Below are 18,160 nucleotides of genomic sequence, written 5' to 3'. Positions count from 1 at the left end.
CTGGTAGTGGTACATAGTATTTCTGATAAGCAAATATCACAGATACAGCCATAGAACTGTCAATCAAGTATGGTCTGAATAGCAGGACGTATCTCAAATATCGGCATAATACGTAATTAATTGGTAGCTATTACTAGAATGTCCAGGTCGAGTATAAATATAGATGTAGAAAAGATAATCAGTGGGAGGGATTGGGTAAAGTGTCCCCACTACTTTATCTGCTGTATCGAAACACTGCGGCTATGTCTACATTCGCAGCATCTTGCACGAGTAATATGCAAATGAGGCTAAACGTGGACTATCGCTGAGCCTCATTTGTATACCTAATGAGCCACTATTTTATTCAGAAGAGTCTTTTGCACAAGAAGGAGCGTCTACGCTGCCCCTTCTTGCGCAAGAAAACCCCTCTTGCGCAATGCCGTTATACCTATTACTTTTCAGGAAGAACGGCATTGCGCAAGAGGGTTTTTCTTGCGCAAGACAGGGCAGTGTAGACGCTCCTTCTTGCGCAAGAGCCTCTTCTGAAAAAAATGGTGGCTCATTAGGTATGCAAATGAGGCTCGGCCATATTCCACGTTCAGACTCATTTGCATATTACTCACGCAAGAAGCCGCGAATGTAGACATAGCCTGCCTGTTCCTGCTGATGGATGCACATAGGGAAACAAAGAGGCCACAACCTCCCATCTGACAATCTGTAAGATCTTAGCTGTAGAACTGTGTGTGACTTACAGAAATAAGCACGTTGAGCCATATCCTTAAAATGGAATATCTTGTGATTTGTGCTAAGAGTAGGTGTTATATTATTGTCTGTGCTACATCTCCCATTCATTGAAATAAGATCTGTGTAACTTTGCATTGCTTTACTTTACTATTCTGTGCATAATAAAGTTAGGGATAGAGTTTATCCTTCATGTTTGCTGGCTCCTTTCGTATTTAACATCCGAATCACATGACAGAGGGATATGACAAGGCCTGGAACAGCCCCCTAATGGGTGCACCTTGCATGACCAGGGCCTAGCAATGGCTAGTCACACCTGTTCAGTGGGAAACACAGAAGAAATTGGCGCTCGTCATGGAATTAAAAGGCAGCTCTGTTTAGCCCCCTGCAGAGCACATGGCTTTCTGGCAAGTGAGGAAGGGAGAGGCAGAGGGAGTGTAAGGAATCAGAAGGGAACGGAAAGTCAGAAAGAGAAAAATGCAGGGAAAGAGGAGGAGGAAATGGGATGCAAAGTTTTTTGCCCGTTCAAAGCCCCCTCCAGTGGCAGGACACATAGGGTTTGAATTTGGAGATTTTGCCCAGGTTTCCAGGCATCAACTTACCCGCGCTGGAGAAATGAGTCTCCTTGATACAGATGAGCCAACAAAAGCCTGAAAGAGGAGAAACAAGCAAGGATGTTCTTATGGCGCTGGCTGGGTAAGGCCGCAGGAGATGAGTTTATTCCTGGAACTGCTGGCTGAGCTCAGCCAAGTCACAACCCCCTGGTCCATGTCCCATGGGGCCAGCTTCTCTTCTCCGGTTAGACACTCTCCTGAGCAGACTCTGTGTCCACCCAGCTGGGTTCAGAGACCTCAGTAGCTCTTGTGGAGCAAGGGGCCCATGTGTCACTTCCTGGCCAAGGAGTAGCAGCAGAACCAGGAACGTCAGGGCAGCAAGCCCCTAGGGGAGCATCTCCCAGCAGCTGGACTCTGTGGGGAGGGGTGGCTCCAGGGGGCATCATTGGTCAGCGCCAGGCTCCTTAAGGGGAGAGGCAAGAGTGCACTGGGATTGGGGAGCAAGTTCACCAGGCAGCCAGCCAGAGCCCCAGCTCCCAAGGAGCCAGGGAACCAAACAATTTGGGTGACCCCTAGCAGCCTCCAATCCCCCGGCTCCTGGCAGGGTGCAACAGTTTTCAAACTGTGCAAACCATTTGCAAATCTTTGTGCTAAACGGGGGAGCGGAAATCTGAGGGGCACATGACCCTGTGTGCCCCTCCCCCGTCAAGGCGTTAACTCTCGATAATCAGAATAATGAGTCTTCCCTGGGCCAAGGCAATTACCTCAGGAACCAGACCCCAGATGGTGTAAATTGTATAAGAACAGCCAGAGTGGGCCAGACCAGAAATCCATCTAGCCCAAAATCCCACCTCCCGACAGGGGACAATGCCAGGTGCCCCAGAGGGAGTGAACAGAACAAGGAATCATCCCGTGTTGCCCTTTCCCAGTTTCTGACAGACAGAGGTTAGGGACGCCCTCCCTGCCCAGCCTGGCTAACAGCCATCAATGGACTCGTCCTCCATGAGTGTATCTGGCTCTGTGTTGAGCCCTGTTCAAGTCCCGGCCTGCTCAACATCAAAAGTCTCTCTGGTGAACGTAAGGAAAAGGAAGCCAAGTCACATCGAGTGGGAGGGCTTTGCAGCAAACCAGCCAGGTCCCACCAAGAGCTGAACTCAGATGCAGGAGTCAGAGCCCTGAGCACTGACCATGGCACCATGAGACCTGCCTCCTGACAGTGGCCAATGCAGCAGTTTAGCCGGCGAAAGCCCCACAAAAGGACATGGGAGTCTGGCTCATTCTGTTCCCAGACATGCAGGTATCAAGTGATCTCCAAAAGCTGGGCTCACTAACCACCCCTGAAAACTCCAGGCCCAGCTGAGACCCAGAGAATTCAGAAACACTCCCTGGTTGAGGTGCCAGGAGCCCAACATCTCAGGTCAAACCCCTCTGGAGCTGGGAAGGCAGGTGGAAAGCTCAGACGACTCCTGCTGGCAGCGCCTCTGCACACAGGGCTGCGGGGAGCCTCTCTAAGCCCCCACTCACAACTACAGTGGCTCACGGTGCCGTCTGAGTTCCAACAAAAGGGGCCAATCGGTGAGGGATTGAAGAGCTGTCCACATTCACAGCCCAGCCCATGAGGCAGTTTCCATTTGGGAACAAAGGGGTCCGGACACTAGAAAATAGCAAAATATGTTTCTGTGTGTGTGTGTTTCCTCCTCTCTAGATGTTTTTAGCAAGTTTTTATGTCTCTCTGGAGTCTCATAGTTTACATTTTTATATCTATTTGTGTTGGCTTACAAAATTTTTAACACACATCTCGAATACTTTAAATAGAGGCAGGGTAAAAATAATTTAAAGAACGAAACAACGAAATATTTTTAACCAGCAAAGGAAGGAGGATCTGGAGTAGGGATGTTAAATTTCAATTAATCAGTTCATCGAGTAGTCAATGGAATTTCCATCATTTACTTGATTAGGAGATAAGGGGGGCACCTGTTATCCCGCTGGGCCTCTCTTTTTTAAATGTGCAAGAGCCGCCTACAGTTCTTGGGAGAGAGGCAGCAGGAACCCGCGCCAGCAGAGACTGAAGCAGTCCCCGCTGGTGCAGGTTCCCTTCTATGCCTTTTCATTTGAAATATACAGGTTTCTACTCAACTAGTCCAGTGTTTCTCAACCGTTTTTCATATAAAAGGTTACCGCTTTTAAAAAAATTATAAGTACCTCTAGTACAATTTTCAGATACAATTTTTTTTCTACTATTGCAACACATTTGTTTAAACAACTTAATCGTAGTCAGGCGGGTGATGAAATTTTTGGGTGTAAAATGTAGAAAAATAATAAAGCGCTGTAAAACGTAAAACAAAATTCAGTTTTCTCCAAATGTCAGTTGTGTTGATGTACTCCCCCTGACTTCTCTCGAGTACCCCAAGGGTACTCGTACCACTGGTTGAGAAACACTGAACTAGTTGACTAGTCCCTTACATGCCTTATCTGAACCAGCCTCCCCGTGGGACTAGGAGGCGCCAACAACCCAGCTAGGTGTAGGGTGAGGCTGGATACGTGTATATACAGGACTATGTGGTAGCAGGGTTGTGGAGCTCTCAGATCTGTCTCTTTCTCTTGACAGTCCCTCCCAGCCCTTGGACCCCAGCTGAGGGTGGACCAGCCCAAGCTACCTACAAAGAGTTAAAATCTTTACCTGTGGGTTGGCAAAGCCCTTGCTTCTCTCTCACCTGTCAGGTAACCCTTATATCCTTCCTGCGTGTCCGTCCTCTCCCCCCCCCCCCCCAGCCTTCACTCCTGGTGTGGAGAGAATCTGTGCTGGGAAGGGCTGACGTCACCGCAAGTCCTTTCTGCTGCCTATTCTATTATTGCACCTGACATTTGTTGGCCGAGGCAGGACTGGAAGGGGGTGATAAGCTGGGTGCAGGGAAGGACTTGAGTACAGGGGCTGGGCTGGTTAGAGGGGAGGGTGGGTCCCCACAACTCCACAGGCATGGGGGAGCCTGGGGGCCAGCTGGCCTCTGCATAGGACCTGGGAGACATTTACAGAGCTCTGGGCAGAGGCAGCAGTGGGGCTGGCCCTGGAGTTCCTCAGCCAGGACTCTGCTCCTGATCCACGCCCACACTGCCTCCAGCATCTGCACCAAACAGGCTCAGAGTGGGTTGGGCCTAGGTGCATTCGGTGGGGGCAAAGTGGGGGGGCCTTCTCTGCTCCTCCCAGCCCCTCCTCCACAGCTGCCAGGGGCCTTTTCTCCCCCACCCTCAAGGGGCCTTTTCTCCTCCTCCAGTCCCACCCTGGCTGCCAGGAGCTTTTTCTCTTGTCCCCCAGCCCTTCCAACTGCCAGAGGCCTTCCCCTTCCTCTGGAGCTGCAGGCAATGGCTGGGGAAAAGGGGGGGATTATTTTAAAGATGTTCACAATATTGCCCCCTTGCTTCTGTACTCTCTTCAGAATGGGGTGGCTGGAGAGCTGTGGCTGTTGGCCGGGTGCCCAGCTCGGAAGGTAACACCCACAGCAGAGTGAGGGTAGCAATATGGTTCCGTGCCACCCTTGCTTCTGCACTGCTTCCTTGAGAGCTGGGCAGCCGGAGAGGGGAAGCTGCTGACTGAGGACCCAGCTGTGCAGGCAGCAGCGCAGAAATAAGAGTGCCCATACCATGCCACGTCATCCTCAGTTCTGTGCTGCTGATACTGATGGTGCTGTCTTCAGAGCTAGGATCCTGGCCAGCAAGCCACCACTCTCCAGCTGCCTACTCTGAAGGTAGCGCCACTGCCAGCAACAGCACAGATGTACCGCAGCAGCCCTCTCCCCCCCCAAAAAATAACCTTACAATTCCCCACAACTCCTTTATGGGCCAGGTCCCCTACAATTATAACACCATCACATTTCAGATTTCAGTAAGTGAAATCATTAAATTTACCATAAAATCCTAATCCCATAATGGTGAAATTGACTAAAATGGACCAGCCAATTTGGTAGGATTCTAATAATGATCCTTGGTAAGTTCTACCACTGGCTACTTGTCCTCACTGTTATAATTTGCCACTATGGATTTGTTTAGTTTCAACTTTCAGCCACTGGATCTTGTTAGACCTTTCTCTGCTACATAGAAAAGCCCATTATTCTCCATGTAGGTGCTTATAGACTTAGCTCAGGTCACCCTTTAGCCTTCCTTTTGTTAAGCTCTAAGAATCATTAAGAAAGTGACAGAGAATAAGACAGAGAATATCTTACTACCTCTATACAAATCCATGATATGCCCACTTCTTGAATACTGTGTGTAGATATGATAATTGCATCTCAAAAAAGAAAGATCTTAGCATTGGAAAAAATTCAGATAATTAGGAGTATGGAATAGCTGCCACATGAGGAAAGATTAATAAAACTGGGACTTTTCAGCTTAGAAAAGAGACAACTAAGGGTACGTCTACACTACAACACTATTTTGAAATAACTAGCACTATTCCAAAATAAGTTAGTCCACATCTACACAGCCGGCAGTTATTTCGAAATAGTGTCACAATACTGTCAAGCTGGAGGACTTCTTACTCCGACTCCTGTAGCCCTCATTATACAAGGAATAAACAAAGTCAGAGGAAGAGTGCTCTACTTCATAAGTGCTGTATAGACACTCTCTATTTTGAAATAAGATGCGCAATTGACCAAGCTCAATTTGTATAGCTTATTTCAAGTTAAGCCATGCAGTGTAGATGCACCCTAAGTGGGGATATGATAGAGGTCTATAAAATCATGACTGGTGTGAAAAAGGTGAATAAAGAAGTTATTTACTCCATCCCATAATTCAAGAACTAGGGGTCACCAAATTAAATTAATAGGTACCGTAGCTGGTTTAAACAAACAAAAGGAAGTATTTCTTCACACAACGCACAATCAGCCTGTGGAACTCCTTGCCACAAGATGTTGTGAAGATCAGGATTTTAACAGTATTCCAAAAAGAGATGGATAAATTCATGGAGGACAGGTTCATCAATAACTTATTAGCCAGGAATGGCGTCTGTAGCCTCTGAGGTCTGTCAGAGGATGAGAATGGGTTGACAGGGGTTGGATCACTTGGTGATTCTGTTATGTTCACTCCCTCTGAGGCACCTGTCATTAGCCACTGTTGGCAGACAGGAAACTGAGCTAGATGAACCATTGGTCTGGCCCAGTATGGCCGTTCTTATGTTGAGTTAAATAGATGGAGCTCCTGGAATATTTCCCTAGCCTTTCCATTCCACTCCGTTACTCATTCTCATAACTACTTCTGACCCCTCTCCAATTTTTTCAACACCCTTCCTGAATTGTGGGCCCCACCACTGGACACAGGATTCCAGCAGGGGTCGCACCAATGACAAGGTAAAATCACCTCCCTGCTACTACTCGATATTCCCCTGCCCATGCTACCCAGATGGCATTTATCCCTTTCGTCACAAGGTCACACTGGAAGCTCATGTTCTATGGGTAGGCCATCATGACCCCCAAATCTTTGCTTCTAGGGATGCCGTTCCCCCCCCCCCCCATGCTGTGAGCACAGTCAACACCAGTGTTCCTAGACGTACATCCAGAGGTTTAGTCCCACTGAAACGTATATTGGTTGTTTCCCTCCTTAGGGATCCAGATCTCTCTGTCTCCATGCCCAGTACTGTCCCTTATGACCTCTTCCTGAACCTGCAAGGCTTCTGCAAACTGTCTCGCTAATGAATGACTCTGGGTGCCTCCAGATCACTCATCAAATCAGCACTTATGTGAAAGTCACCGATTTGGGCTGAATTCAATTCACGACCCCTCAAAGAGCCCAACAGTTACAATTGTGGTTGCCCCTTTTCGGCTTGAGTGGCTACTCAAAGCTCTGAGCTTCTGCTAATTGGGAGCAGAAATGGGTGATGGGATCTGGTGTTTCCTTTGATCCGATTGGGTTTAGTTACAATCCTGCCTCTCCAAATGCAGGAGGGACCAAAACCTGGGTAGAGCTTCTTTGCTTATAGTCCCAAGCCCCTTTCACCAGCACCAGACCCAAAAGCATTTTGGCAACATCTTCCAGGGTCATTCAAACAGTTCAGTGGCCCCACCTAAACAAGGCAGCTGTAGCCCTCCCACCCAGTGGGGCCCCCAGACCACGGGAGAAGAGGAGGAGGCTTCCACGGGTCTAGCAGTGAGGGCATCCCAGGTGGCCCATCTCCTTGCCCTGCAGCTTTTTGCACTGCTGAGGGAGCAGCCGCCACGGCCCTGTGACCTTCTTAAAGGCTCCTCTTTGGCTTTCTTCCTGCATGCAGGGGATGGTTCTGCCACTGAGGGGAACATTCCTGGTTTCTTGGCTACATGGGCCCACTGTTGACTCAAATCCAGTTTCTCATCCACTGTAGCCCCCAGGGCCTTTTCTGCCAAACAGCTGCGTAGCCAGTGGGAGCCCAGCCTGTAGCCATGCTTGGGATTCCTCTGTCCCAAGGGCAGGGCCCTGCACTTGTCCTTTTTTAACCTCATGAGATTTCTTTTGGCCCAATCCTCCAGTTTGGTCGCTTGTTCTGGCAGTGGCCACAAGCCTTCAGGCTCGGGGGGACAGGGCCTTTCGCCCCAGCAGTAGCCCCCCCCCAATCAGGATTATTCTCCAAGTCTGGCCTATGAGGCAACTTGGGTGACGGCACCTCCCTGGGCTGGGTCCTCTACCCAGAGCCCCGCCATTCTGCTCAGCTCCAGGATGCTCCAGCCCCCAGCTCCACTCTCTGCTGCGCTTCCTCCAGTCCCCGGGGATACTTCTCCGGCCCCTCTGGCTCGGTGGCTGCAGCCCTGCTCCCAGCATGGATCTGCTCTCAGCGCTGGCTCTGCAGCTCTGCCCAACACTGATCTGCTCCCCGGGCTGCTTCTTTGGCTGACCTGGCTCTGCTCCCCCACCCCTGCTCAGGCCCCTGCTCTCTCCTGAGCTTAGCCCCACTCAGCCTGGCCCAGGCAAATCCAGCTCACCCAGTGGTCAAGACCCCTGATGCCCTGACCCCCTCATTAGCCTGCCCGGCCTGCCAAACAGGCTGAACAGAAGCGATTTCCTCTCCCCATTGCTCCTGGGACTGGCAGTCTCACGATTCTGATCTCTTATGGACCCTTCCCCCTCCTTTTGGTACGGGGGCGAACCAGCCCAAACCCCACTGAGTGTCAGGGGGCCAACACTGATCATCCATTCCTCTGAGCTTCCCTCTGTTTCTTGTTGCCCCTCCCTACACAGCTCGACTTTCCCTGCCTAACACACACACCCAGTCAGAATAATATGCCCAGGGCATCCCCTGCCTCCATGCTGCTAGTGTCTGGGCAGGTTCCCTCCTGCCTTGCCACAGGTGGGGCCCACTGAACAGTCAGCACAAAAAGGCCTTAAGTTAAGGTGGGTTTTTCTCAAGCCCCCATTGGAGGAAAATAACCCAATTCCTTGCAAACTTACCTACGAGGGGGGTGATAAACTGCACCCTCATTGTAGCCGCTGCCTTCTCCTGCCAGGCAAGGAAACTGCACCGACTTTATCCTGTTCTTATCTAGCAGAGGAAGTTTGCTGAGTGACACTGTTTTTTCTGCTGCTGCTTTATCATGATGTTTCAGCTCAGCGCTGTTCCTCTTGCAACAGGCCAGTTCCTTCTGCCTAGGACAATCTCTGGGCATCTAACATGTTTATTATTAGTGTCCCCCAAATAACACCCCTGCAATTGACAGGAAATATAGGGGAAGCTGCAGTCTTATCTATTTAGAAATTGAAAGTGGGAGGCATGGGGGTGTTATCTTGCATGGGCCTAAGAGACAGGACTCCTGGGTCTCATCCTTGCTTGAGAGGGGGCAGGTGATGCTGGTGATCTAATGCAGGGGTGGATAAGACTGGGTCTGTGGACTGGATCCAGCCCGCAGCTGCCCAACTGCTCACCCTCTCTCCAGCCAATTTAGACCAGGGAAGTGAGGAGCCTGTGAAGTCTCCTTCCCCGTCAGGAGCGCGTGGCACCAGAAGGAATCTCCAGCTGATGGTTCCCTGCAGGTACATGAGTCCCTGGCAGGGCGGGAATAGAGGGATCGAGAGACTTTGTGCACTCCGCTGCAGCCAGGACAATCAGGGCCTGGGGGTGGGGAAGTGTGTGAAGTCCCCTCCCTCTGAGCCCCCACCAGTGGCCAGCCATGCCTGTAGAGAACAAAAGCTTCCAGCCAGAGGTCTTGCCCCTTTCACCTGAGACTCTGCCCCTTTCGGGGGCAGCTCGTGACCACTGTCAACATTTGTGAAATGCCCCCCCCCGCAGAAATTATTGCCCACCCCGATCTAATGTATAGAGCAGGAAATGGGAATTGGAACACCTGGGCTCTCTTCCAGGGCAGCATTACCTAGTGGTTAGTTATTAGGCATCAAAACTCAATGTAAAGAAGAAAACTCCATTTCATGGAGGACGGCATCACTTCACAATTTGTTTTCATCCCACTAAGGAATGAAACACAAAACTTTCAAAATTCTCTGTAAAAAAAAAAAAATCAGAGGGAAAAGAAAAATGCTTTTTGTTTTTCCTCATGCTTGCTGCCTTGAAAATGTGATCTTGCATGACACCGGCCCATCACACAAAACTCCACTGTCTAACAAAGTCAATTTGTAAAGGAAAACTTGAACCGTTTGGCTCCGAACACGTTAAAAATGAGACTCTGCCGGAACTCTCTTCTTTTTTAGCCCAGGACAAAAGTTCAGCAGAATCCAAACGCTTCTGCTCCAAAGGAGCCGTCCCATTCACTTCTCCCTGTCAGCGGGCCTGGGGCTTCGACTCTGCCCATGTATGGCTGCAGCTGCTCCCCCAGTGGCACAAATTGCTTCTGGTCCAGTAAACCGGGGGGCTGGGCCCCCGAGGGTGCCCTCACTACCGGCACTCATGCTAGCCTCCTCCTTTTCTCCTGCAGGCTGGGGGCCCTGTTCAGTGCAGGGACTGCAGCCACCATGTACTGTCTGCGGCTTCGGGAGATGCCTCGGGAAGGACATGCTGCCCCGGAAGGCAGGACCAATAATAAAGTACGGGGCCACGTGCAAGGGCACCAGTTGCACACACCTCACACTGGCCCTGCCTGGCATCTCGTCCCAGTTTTAGGAGGAGAGTAGTACCTAGTGGTGAGAGCACGTGGTTGGCACTCAGGCAAAGGAGCCCAGAAGCACTGCTGTGGCAATATACTCTAGTTTTCCGAGCACCTCCCTTGGGTGTGTCCCTAAGGCTGACAGCATGATTTAGAGATCTGATTACTAGATTGGGACTCAAGTGGTTTACTTGTTAGTCCCATCTCAGCCACTAGCTTGCTGTGTGAGGGTGGGGGTGGGTGGCCGGCACTGTACAGGCACAGAGCAGTATCCCTTTAAATCATGGTGAGTCCTCGCTTGCTGCTCACTAGGTTCTATTTTGGATGCTTCCAAAGCAGCAGGTGGTGCGGAGCCAGGCATCACATGTCAGTGAACACGCACCAAGTTGGGGCCGGTTTCCTTGTGGTACTTTTGTTGTGCAAAGCCCAAAATACACAACTGGGGGAGGGGGCCTGGCCAGCCCCTACAGAGTCCAGTGGCAGCCCTGCCTATCAAATAGCCAACTGCTTTGATTCACAGGCTGGGAGGTTCACTGACTACAGGGTTAGATGCTGCAAACCCGGATTCCCTTCTGTTCAGCACTGACCTCGGCTGAGCCACCGCCCCTCGCTGTATCTTATTTCCCCCCTTTCATTCTGGGCCAGTCTGGGAGCCTGTTGGGTCTGGGGCCATGTCTCAGTAGGTGTTTGTACAGCTTTGTGTACAGCACTTACAGCACATTCAAACGCCGAGCATTGCTCACCCCGTTTTACAGATGGGAAAAACTGAGGCCTGGGGGCTGGCAGGACTTGCCCAGGGTTATCAAGCAGCAAAGAAGCGGAACCTGGGTTTCTTCACTAGAAGTTCAACGTTCTGCCCCAAAGACCACAGAAATTGCTTGGAACAGCTGCAGGAAACATCATGCCCAGCGCTTCCGGTTCCTTTGGGCTTCTCAGAAAGTTGCACAATCACCGGACCCAGGGGAAATACTGAGAAACGATTGAATTCACCAGCACAATGCTGCACTGCATTCTGGTTCTGCTCCCAGCTCCCTTTTCCCTCTGCTACTAGGCATAGGCTGCATTTCCCTGCATTGTGGGGCTAGTGGGCCCTGTGGAAGCCTGGCACATGCACAACTTGGCCTTTATGCCTGGCTTTGCTCCTAGGTAATGTGGAGCAAGTTGCTGCCCCATGCTGTGCCTCAGTTTCCCCTTCTGAATGTAACCCAGAGGCTCTGAGAAGAGAGAGTGATGTCTGTGCTACAGCCTTAGCTAAAAGCCACTCAGATTTTACCTAATATGGCAGAGGCACATAGCTTTAAGTTCCTAAATTTGCAGGTTCAATCCCTCCTACTCATGACTAAAGTTTATCAGCTCTACATGTAGAACAGGGCTAATACTATGGACCGAAAGTTGCCAGCTGTCTGGTTTTCACCTGGACAATCCAGGGTTAGGCTTCTGTGACAGGGTGCCGTTTGACAAGCCCTGATACGAGGAAGTTACTCACCTTGTGCAGTAACAATGGTTCTTCAAGCTGTATGTCCCCCTGTGGGTGCTCCACTGTAGGTGTCGGGCTCTTCCCGGTGCTGCAGGTCAGAGATTCGTCAGCTGTAGTTCAGCCGGACTGCACATGCATGGTGGGCCTCTTGCGCCGTTTCTGAGTCTGCATGAGGTCCAGCTCCCGCCAGTTCCTCCTAATCCGGTCACATCTGAAAGACATAAAGAAGAGACTCTGAAGTGGGAAGGAGGGCAGGTGGTGGCACAGCCATGGAGGCACACACCTCAAAGAACCGTCATTACTGCACAAGGTGAGTAACTTCCTCTTCTTCTTTGAGTAGTGTCCCCATGGGTGCTCCACTGTAGGGGTATGTCTGCACTACAGCGCTATTTCAAATTAACTTATTTCTAATGGAGAGTAGGTAGCAGCTCCAATTCAGTAAGAATGCATCTCCGAGGGACTGTGCTCCAACGCCCACTCTGGAACAGTACTTGGGACCCTTTGTGTTGTGTTGTGTTGTGAATAGATATATAGTGGGGTACCCCCATCGTTGGAAGGGATGCCGTGTTATGCCGTGGTTGAGTTCCCACTCATAAAAAAAAATGTCTGCTGAGGGTGTAGGCAATAGTATTGTCCTTGCCTGGTAGGTATGTAGCATGACGTTGACCTCGTGACGAATGCACCAGTTCCATAATTGCATCACCTCTGCACAGAGGGATATGGACCGGGCTCTGCCATGCCGGTTGATATAGTAGACTGTGGTCATATTGTGGGTCAGCATTTGAATAGTGTGACCGCAAATGGTGGATAGGAACTATTTGCAGGCATTGAATACTGCCCTCAGCTTGAGGAAATTGACATGCTGGAGAGATCCTTGTGCGATGCATTGCCCTTGAATGTGACATCCCGCACAGTGAGCTCCCCAACCCAAGAGGGATATGTCTGTCATAATCTGTATCATGAGTTGCGAACAATGAAATGGAACGCCGTTGAGGCTGTTGGCCTGAGGAAGCCCACCATGCCAGCGAGTACCATACTATCAGAGGTACCGACACTGGTTTGTGAACATTGAGATTGCCTGGGCAATAGATTAAAGTGACCCATTGTTGGAAGCATCTGAGATGCAGTCTCATGTGTTCCATGACGTAAGTTGTGGCTGCCATATGCCTCATGAGCTGCAAGCAGGTAAATATGGGGACTTTGGGGCTGATAGAAAGAGAGTGAACTAGGATTTGTATTGTGTGAAATATGGCTAGAGGAAGATAAGCCCTGGCTGTTGTAGAATCTAATCCTGCCCCAATGAACTCAAGGGACCTTTGCGATGTGAAGGATGACTTTGGGAAATTGATTAGTTGAAAAGGCCCAGCTACCACTCGGAGCTGGCCCAGGTGCTGATGCTCCCAAGCAGCCCAGAGGTCTGGTCAGGTTGAGCTCCAGGATGGAACTGCCTGGCCTTCACTTAGCAGCCCCTTACATAGCATCCTATATAAGGTCTGTGTAGTACTCTGATTGGCTGCACAACAGGCGGCCCTTCTGCCCGGCTTGGAGGACCTCTCCACTGTTCCTGCTGCTGGCCAGGGTCCTGAAAGGCCTCCAGCTGGAAGTCTGGGCTCCGTCCGCCCCATCACACTCCTCCCCGCTCAGAGAACTTCAGGCAGGATATCCCCGCAAGCAGTATCTGCAGCTGCCCTGGAGAAGAAGTCTGCGTTCCTCTGTTGGGACCCTGGTCAGTGCTCCACTGTGAAGGCATATGGATGCAGTGCTAGATACCACTGTATAATCAGGGTATCCTTCATGTTATGTAGCCATTTTAATGGTGCATGGTCTGTGACGAGGTGAAATGGGGCTCCCAATAGGTAGTAGAGCAACGCTACTACTGCCCAGCAAATAGCTAGACATTCTCATTCTACGGTCGAGTATCTGGTTTCCCATGGGTTCAGGTTTCTGCTTAAGTACAGGATAGGGTTTTCCACTCTGGAAATTCTGAGATAATACTGCCCCCAAACCTACTGTCGAAGCATCCCTATGCAAGATGAATGATTGAGAGAAGGGGAAACATCGTCAGTGCTATGGGTGGTAGGTGGCAAAATTGCCTCCCCCATGCCTGAGACTGCGTTTGCGTGTGTTAGAGATACAGAAGCCGAAATTGAAGAGCAATGGCTTTCACTGTCTTTTCCCCCTATAGACTTATGGGGTGAAGGGTTAAGGGAGAGCAGGGCTTTGCCATATGCTTGGTCTTATATGGTCTTTTTCTATGCTGTTGAGTGGGTTGATTAAACATTTGCCACTGTGGGGGGCAAAGCATAGAGGTGGCATCCAAAAATAAGGAGCCCAGGGAGCCATTTGTGCTCTAAGAAATTCCAGTTGTTGCTGATCAGCAGACAATGTAGAGCCCTCTGTATATGGCTGAGGTGAAAAAGCAGCAAACACTCTTCCTCGTCCCGAGAGGGGGAAGGAGTCAGAGCAGTCAGAGAATGGAGAGTGAGGATGCTTGTTCTCAGAACAGGGAATATAAAGTGGGAGAAATCGCCGGGTCTTTGTGGTTCCTGTAGCTCCTGAGGGGAGTATGGGATGTGGGCAGCTCTGCCTGGCTGCTGAGGCAGGGCTGCCTGAGGTGTTGCCCCGGTAACGAGGGGGGGCACCCAGAGGCTGATCTGTGAGGAGATTCCTGGGTGCTCTGATGGGAGCGGGAAGCGCTCCTATGGCCGGTGGGGGGGCAGATGCTGACATGTCAGACAGCTCGGAGTGTGAGGCAGGCTCAGGAAGGCCCGATGCCTCCCTGAGGGCAGATGTTTTTATAGTTTTAGTTCCCTTTCTGTGCTCCCCCGAAGTAGCTGGGCTGTCAAACGTGCTCAAGCGGTTATTGCCTGAGCGGTCTGACTTTTCCCCCCCAGCGTGCCGCTTTCTGGGCTGGGTTGCCCCGGCCTTTGATGGCTTAGGGGTCGTTTGCCTTTTTGGTGTATCGCTCTGACCCGAGCCTGGCTCCGAGCTGTGTCGTTTGCCCTTGTCTTGCGCATTTGCGTTTTCAGCTTAGCGCAGTGCTGGCAGTCTTGATGAGAATGCTGCTGCCCCAGGCACTTCACATATTTATCGTGGCCGTCAGAGGCCGGCATTGCGTCCTTGCAGAGTGCAGCGCATTTGCAGGTGCATTTTCAGACCTATCCATTAGAAGCTTTTTGATCTATTTAATGTGTTGCCTTGTCAATTTTATATCATTCTAGGTTTTTTCAAAGTAATCATAGAATCAGATATGTCTAGAACTGAAAGAGACCTTGAGATATCGTACAGTCCAGTCTCCTGCCCTCATGGCAGCAACAAGCACTGTCTAGATCATCCCTGATAGATGTCTCATGTGGCACCAAGTCTATTGCCTCTCAGACCTCTAAGTACATTACATCAGCACTATGACCATGTGATTTCACCTCCCTCCACCCAATAAAATGTCAAGCTAATTTGACAGGATCTATTTTCCATAAACCTATATTGATTTGCATGAATTATCTTGCCCTCAATTCATTATTAATTGAATTCCATATAAGCCACTCCGTTACCTTGCCCTGGATCAATGGCAAATTGACAGGTCTACAATTACCCAGCTTTCCCCATTTGCCCAGCCTTAGCTTTCTTCCAGCCTTCAGAACTTCTCCAATGTCTTTTGGAAAGTCAACATTAACAATCCAGCATGGTCATCTGATGGCTCTTTTAAAATCTTGGATGCAAATTCTCTGGGCCTACTGACTTAGCAACGCTTAACTTTAGTAGCTCCTATTTAAATAGCTTCCTGAGGCAGCAGTGGAATGCCTAGTGTGTCGTGAGGGGTTTGGTTCTGTAGTGTCGGGGGGGCCCTGGTTCCACCTACACCTGCATCTCTGCACCTATCCCATTCTAAGGTATCTTATATACAAGGCTAAGAAGAAACCTCTGCTCATCAGTATGGAAGACATAAATCTGCGCACACACACCCATGCTCCTCCACAGCACCCTAGAACGACATCCATGGTAGACCCTTCTCACAACCAACACCCTGATCTCTTACCACACAGCAACACCCAATTCCTATAACTGTCCCTTCTTCATTCCCTACCACAAATCTCATGACCCCTCAGACCTCCACTCCCCAGCCTACAACCCTCCTGGTGCTTGTGACTGAGTTCCTAGAAGGCAGCACTGAGATTGCTCAATCAAGATAAATGGCAAAGAATGGGGCAGAAAATCCCCCAAACTGGTGGCTATTATAAATACTAAGATTCACCAAGCCACCAACAAAATGCTTCTACAAATAACTTGGGGTATGTCTACACTACCCCGCTAGTTCGAACTAGCGGGGTAATGTAGGCATACCGCACTTGCAAATGAAGCCTGGGGTTTGAATTTCCCGGGCTTCATTTGCATAAGCGGGGAGCCGCCATTTTTAAATCCCCGCTGGTTCGAACCCCGTGCAGCGCGGCTACACGGGGCTCGAACTAGGTAGTTCGAACTAGGATTCCTATTCCGAACTACCGGTACACCTACTTCGAACTACCAGCGGGGATTTAAAAATGGCGGCTCCCCGCTTATGCAAATGAAGCCCGGTGCTCCGGGTGTCCCTGGTCTGCTCGGGGTATCCCTGGTCTGCTGGGTGGTCCCGCCACCCGCGAGTTCCAGGGCGAGAAAAGCCTCGTTCGTAAGTGCGGATCTGACATAAGTCGGATCCACGTAACTCGGGGACTGCCTGTACTTCAGGTAAACTCTTCCCTTGCATCCCGTCCGGGTGTTCCCTAAACCTTTTCGCAATATCCTCTGCACACTGTGCCATGAAAACCGTCGTTATCATTTCTTTGCCAGACTCCGAGTCAGGATCCAGAGTGCTATGTTTCCTGATCTCAGTAGTCAGTCGCGTACAAAAGTCGGAGGGGTGTTCATTAGGGAATTGGACACATGCAGTAACCTTGCTCCAGTTGAGGGTAACCTCTTCCGCTGCCTTCAATCCATGCAAAATAGCCTGTCGGTAACGGGTTAAATTAATCTTACCCCCATCCACATTTGGATCCCAGTTGGGCTCAGCAGTGGGCATGTTTCCCCAATTCTGAGTCTCGTAGTATGTCCTAGCCTTTTCCTTAACCTTTTGCTTCTCATCCTCGGTGAGGAGAGTATCCAGCAATTGGTTTACATCAGTCCAAGTTGGCAAGTGGGTGGAAAAGATAGTACGAAACGTTCTTTCCACCTCCTCCAGGTTATCCCGGAGTCGTAGCGTGGAACGCCGCCAATGTAACAAATCAGCTGCCATAAACGGAACATGGGTATACGCTATCGTGAACGATCCATTATTCTGGGGAACCGGGTAAGCTCGTAGAGGAGCCAGGTGTGCTTCCGGAGACCCTGGTAACTTCCCAAAAGCTGATATAAAGTTCCCAGTGGGCTCCCCCTGAACTAGGGAGGCCGTCCCTAGATCATTTTTCATCCCCTCTGTTGTTACCTTCCCAGCCTCCCCATGTAATCTTAGGCTTACCCTTCGTGGCATTCCTATAGGAAAGTATTCATCATTCTTTGGTTGGGTTTCCGGGGCATAGGGCGGGGGTGGTTTAACAGATTTCTCCACACACACAGCCTGCAGAGCCATTTCGAATTCCTTTGGTTTATAATTATACCATACAAATAAATAATCCATTTGTCCGGGTCTAAGATTGACCAATATGTCCCTCAGGACATTCATTCTTTCTACAGAAAACATCCCGCAGTCTGGCCAATCATTATCCGGGGACAAATTAGCAGTGAGTGAAGGCCATTGCGTTTGACACAACTCCTTCATTTTAGATTCTACTAGACCGGTCGTTCCAGAAATGTCCTTCCAATCTCTCAGGATCAGGGACAATGGGGCGTCCCCCGGGCACTTACTGCCGCCCTGTCCCATATTTACCAGTCAAAGGAATCTTAACCCAATTTCTCAATACTGAGCGCTCGCTTACCTCTCCAGGGACTCTAACCCCGAAGACCTGGACCCTACACAATGGGTAGGTGATGTTGCTGGATTTCTGCAGGCCTCAGCTGGTTCACAGGACACGCCTTATTGACGAAACAGGGATCAGGCCACCAGGCAAAGCTACTCAAAACCGGAGGATGCGCACTGCGTTGCTTCGGAGTCCGATCCTCTGCACCGGAGAGTCAGACGGGTCCCATCTGGGGTGACAAATTTGTCGGGGACTCGAACCCAGACGGCCTCTGTTCGTTGTCTGACCAAAAAGAGACAGGCAACACCAGCAAGATCCAATCACAAGCTCTTTATTGAATAGTGCGCACTTACAATAGAGAGCGGCCCATCTCCAAAGAGAACCAGCCCCGATTTCATTAACAGGTAGGCTTATATAGACAGTTCTGTCGCG

At 50.3% G+C, this 18,160-nt stretch overlaps 2 protein-coding genes across 5 annotated transcripts in view; both read right to left on the bottom strand.

Moving 5' to 3' along the window:
- Positions 1–17,958, bottom strand: part of LOC102463522 (adhesion G protein-coupled receptor E3-like) — a 61,858-nt gene extending 43,900 nt beyond the window's left edge. For 3 of the 4 annotated variants that reach the window (XM_089774839.1, XM_075902272.2, XM_075902273.2), the window contains exons 1-4: positions 17,747–17,957; positions 11,811–12,012; positions 8,682–8,772; positions 1,323–1,370 (exon numbers count right to left, since the gene is read on the bottom strand). In XM_089774839.1, coding sequence (XP_089630965.1) covers positions 1,323–1,370; positions 8,682–8,712 — 79 coding nt within the window. In that variant the 5' untranslated portion in view covers positions 8,713–8,772; positions 11,811–12,012; positions 17,747–17,957. Of the gene's footprint in view, positions 1–1,322; positions 1,371–8,681; positions 8,773–11,810; positions 12,013–17,746 lie in introns of all 4 variants that reach the window. The other variant, XM_089774840.1, reaches the window with a different exon arrangement.
- LOC149520914 (uncharacterized) lies at positions 11,919–17,728 on the bottom strand. The gene is made up of 2 exons (XM_089774870.1): positions 16,355–17,728; positions 11,919–12,012 (listed from the first exon to the last, which is right to left on the bottom strand). Exons 1-2 carry the CDS (start codon positions 17,689–17,691, stop codon positions 11,919–11,921), a joined length of 1,431 nt encoding a protein of 476 aa, XP_089630996.1. The 5' UTR covers positions 17,692–17,728.
- Positions 17,959–18,160: the final 202 nt, after the last annotated feature.

Source organism: Pelodiscus sinensis, chromosome 31 (assembly GCF_052426305.1).
Source record: "Pelodiscus sinensis isolate ZL-2025 chromosome 31, ASM5242630v1, whole genome shotgun sequence".
NCBI lineage: Eukaryota > Metazoa > Chordata > Testudines > Trionychidae > Pelodiscus > Pelodiscus sinensis.
Note: the sequence above shows the minus strand (reverse complement) of the source record. Positions and strands in the feature narration are given on the sequence as shown.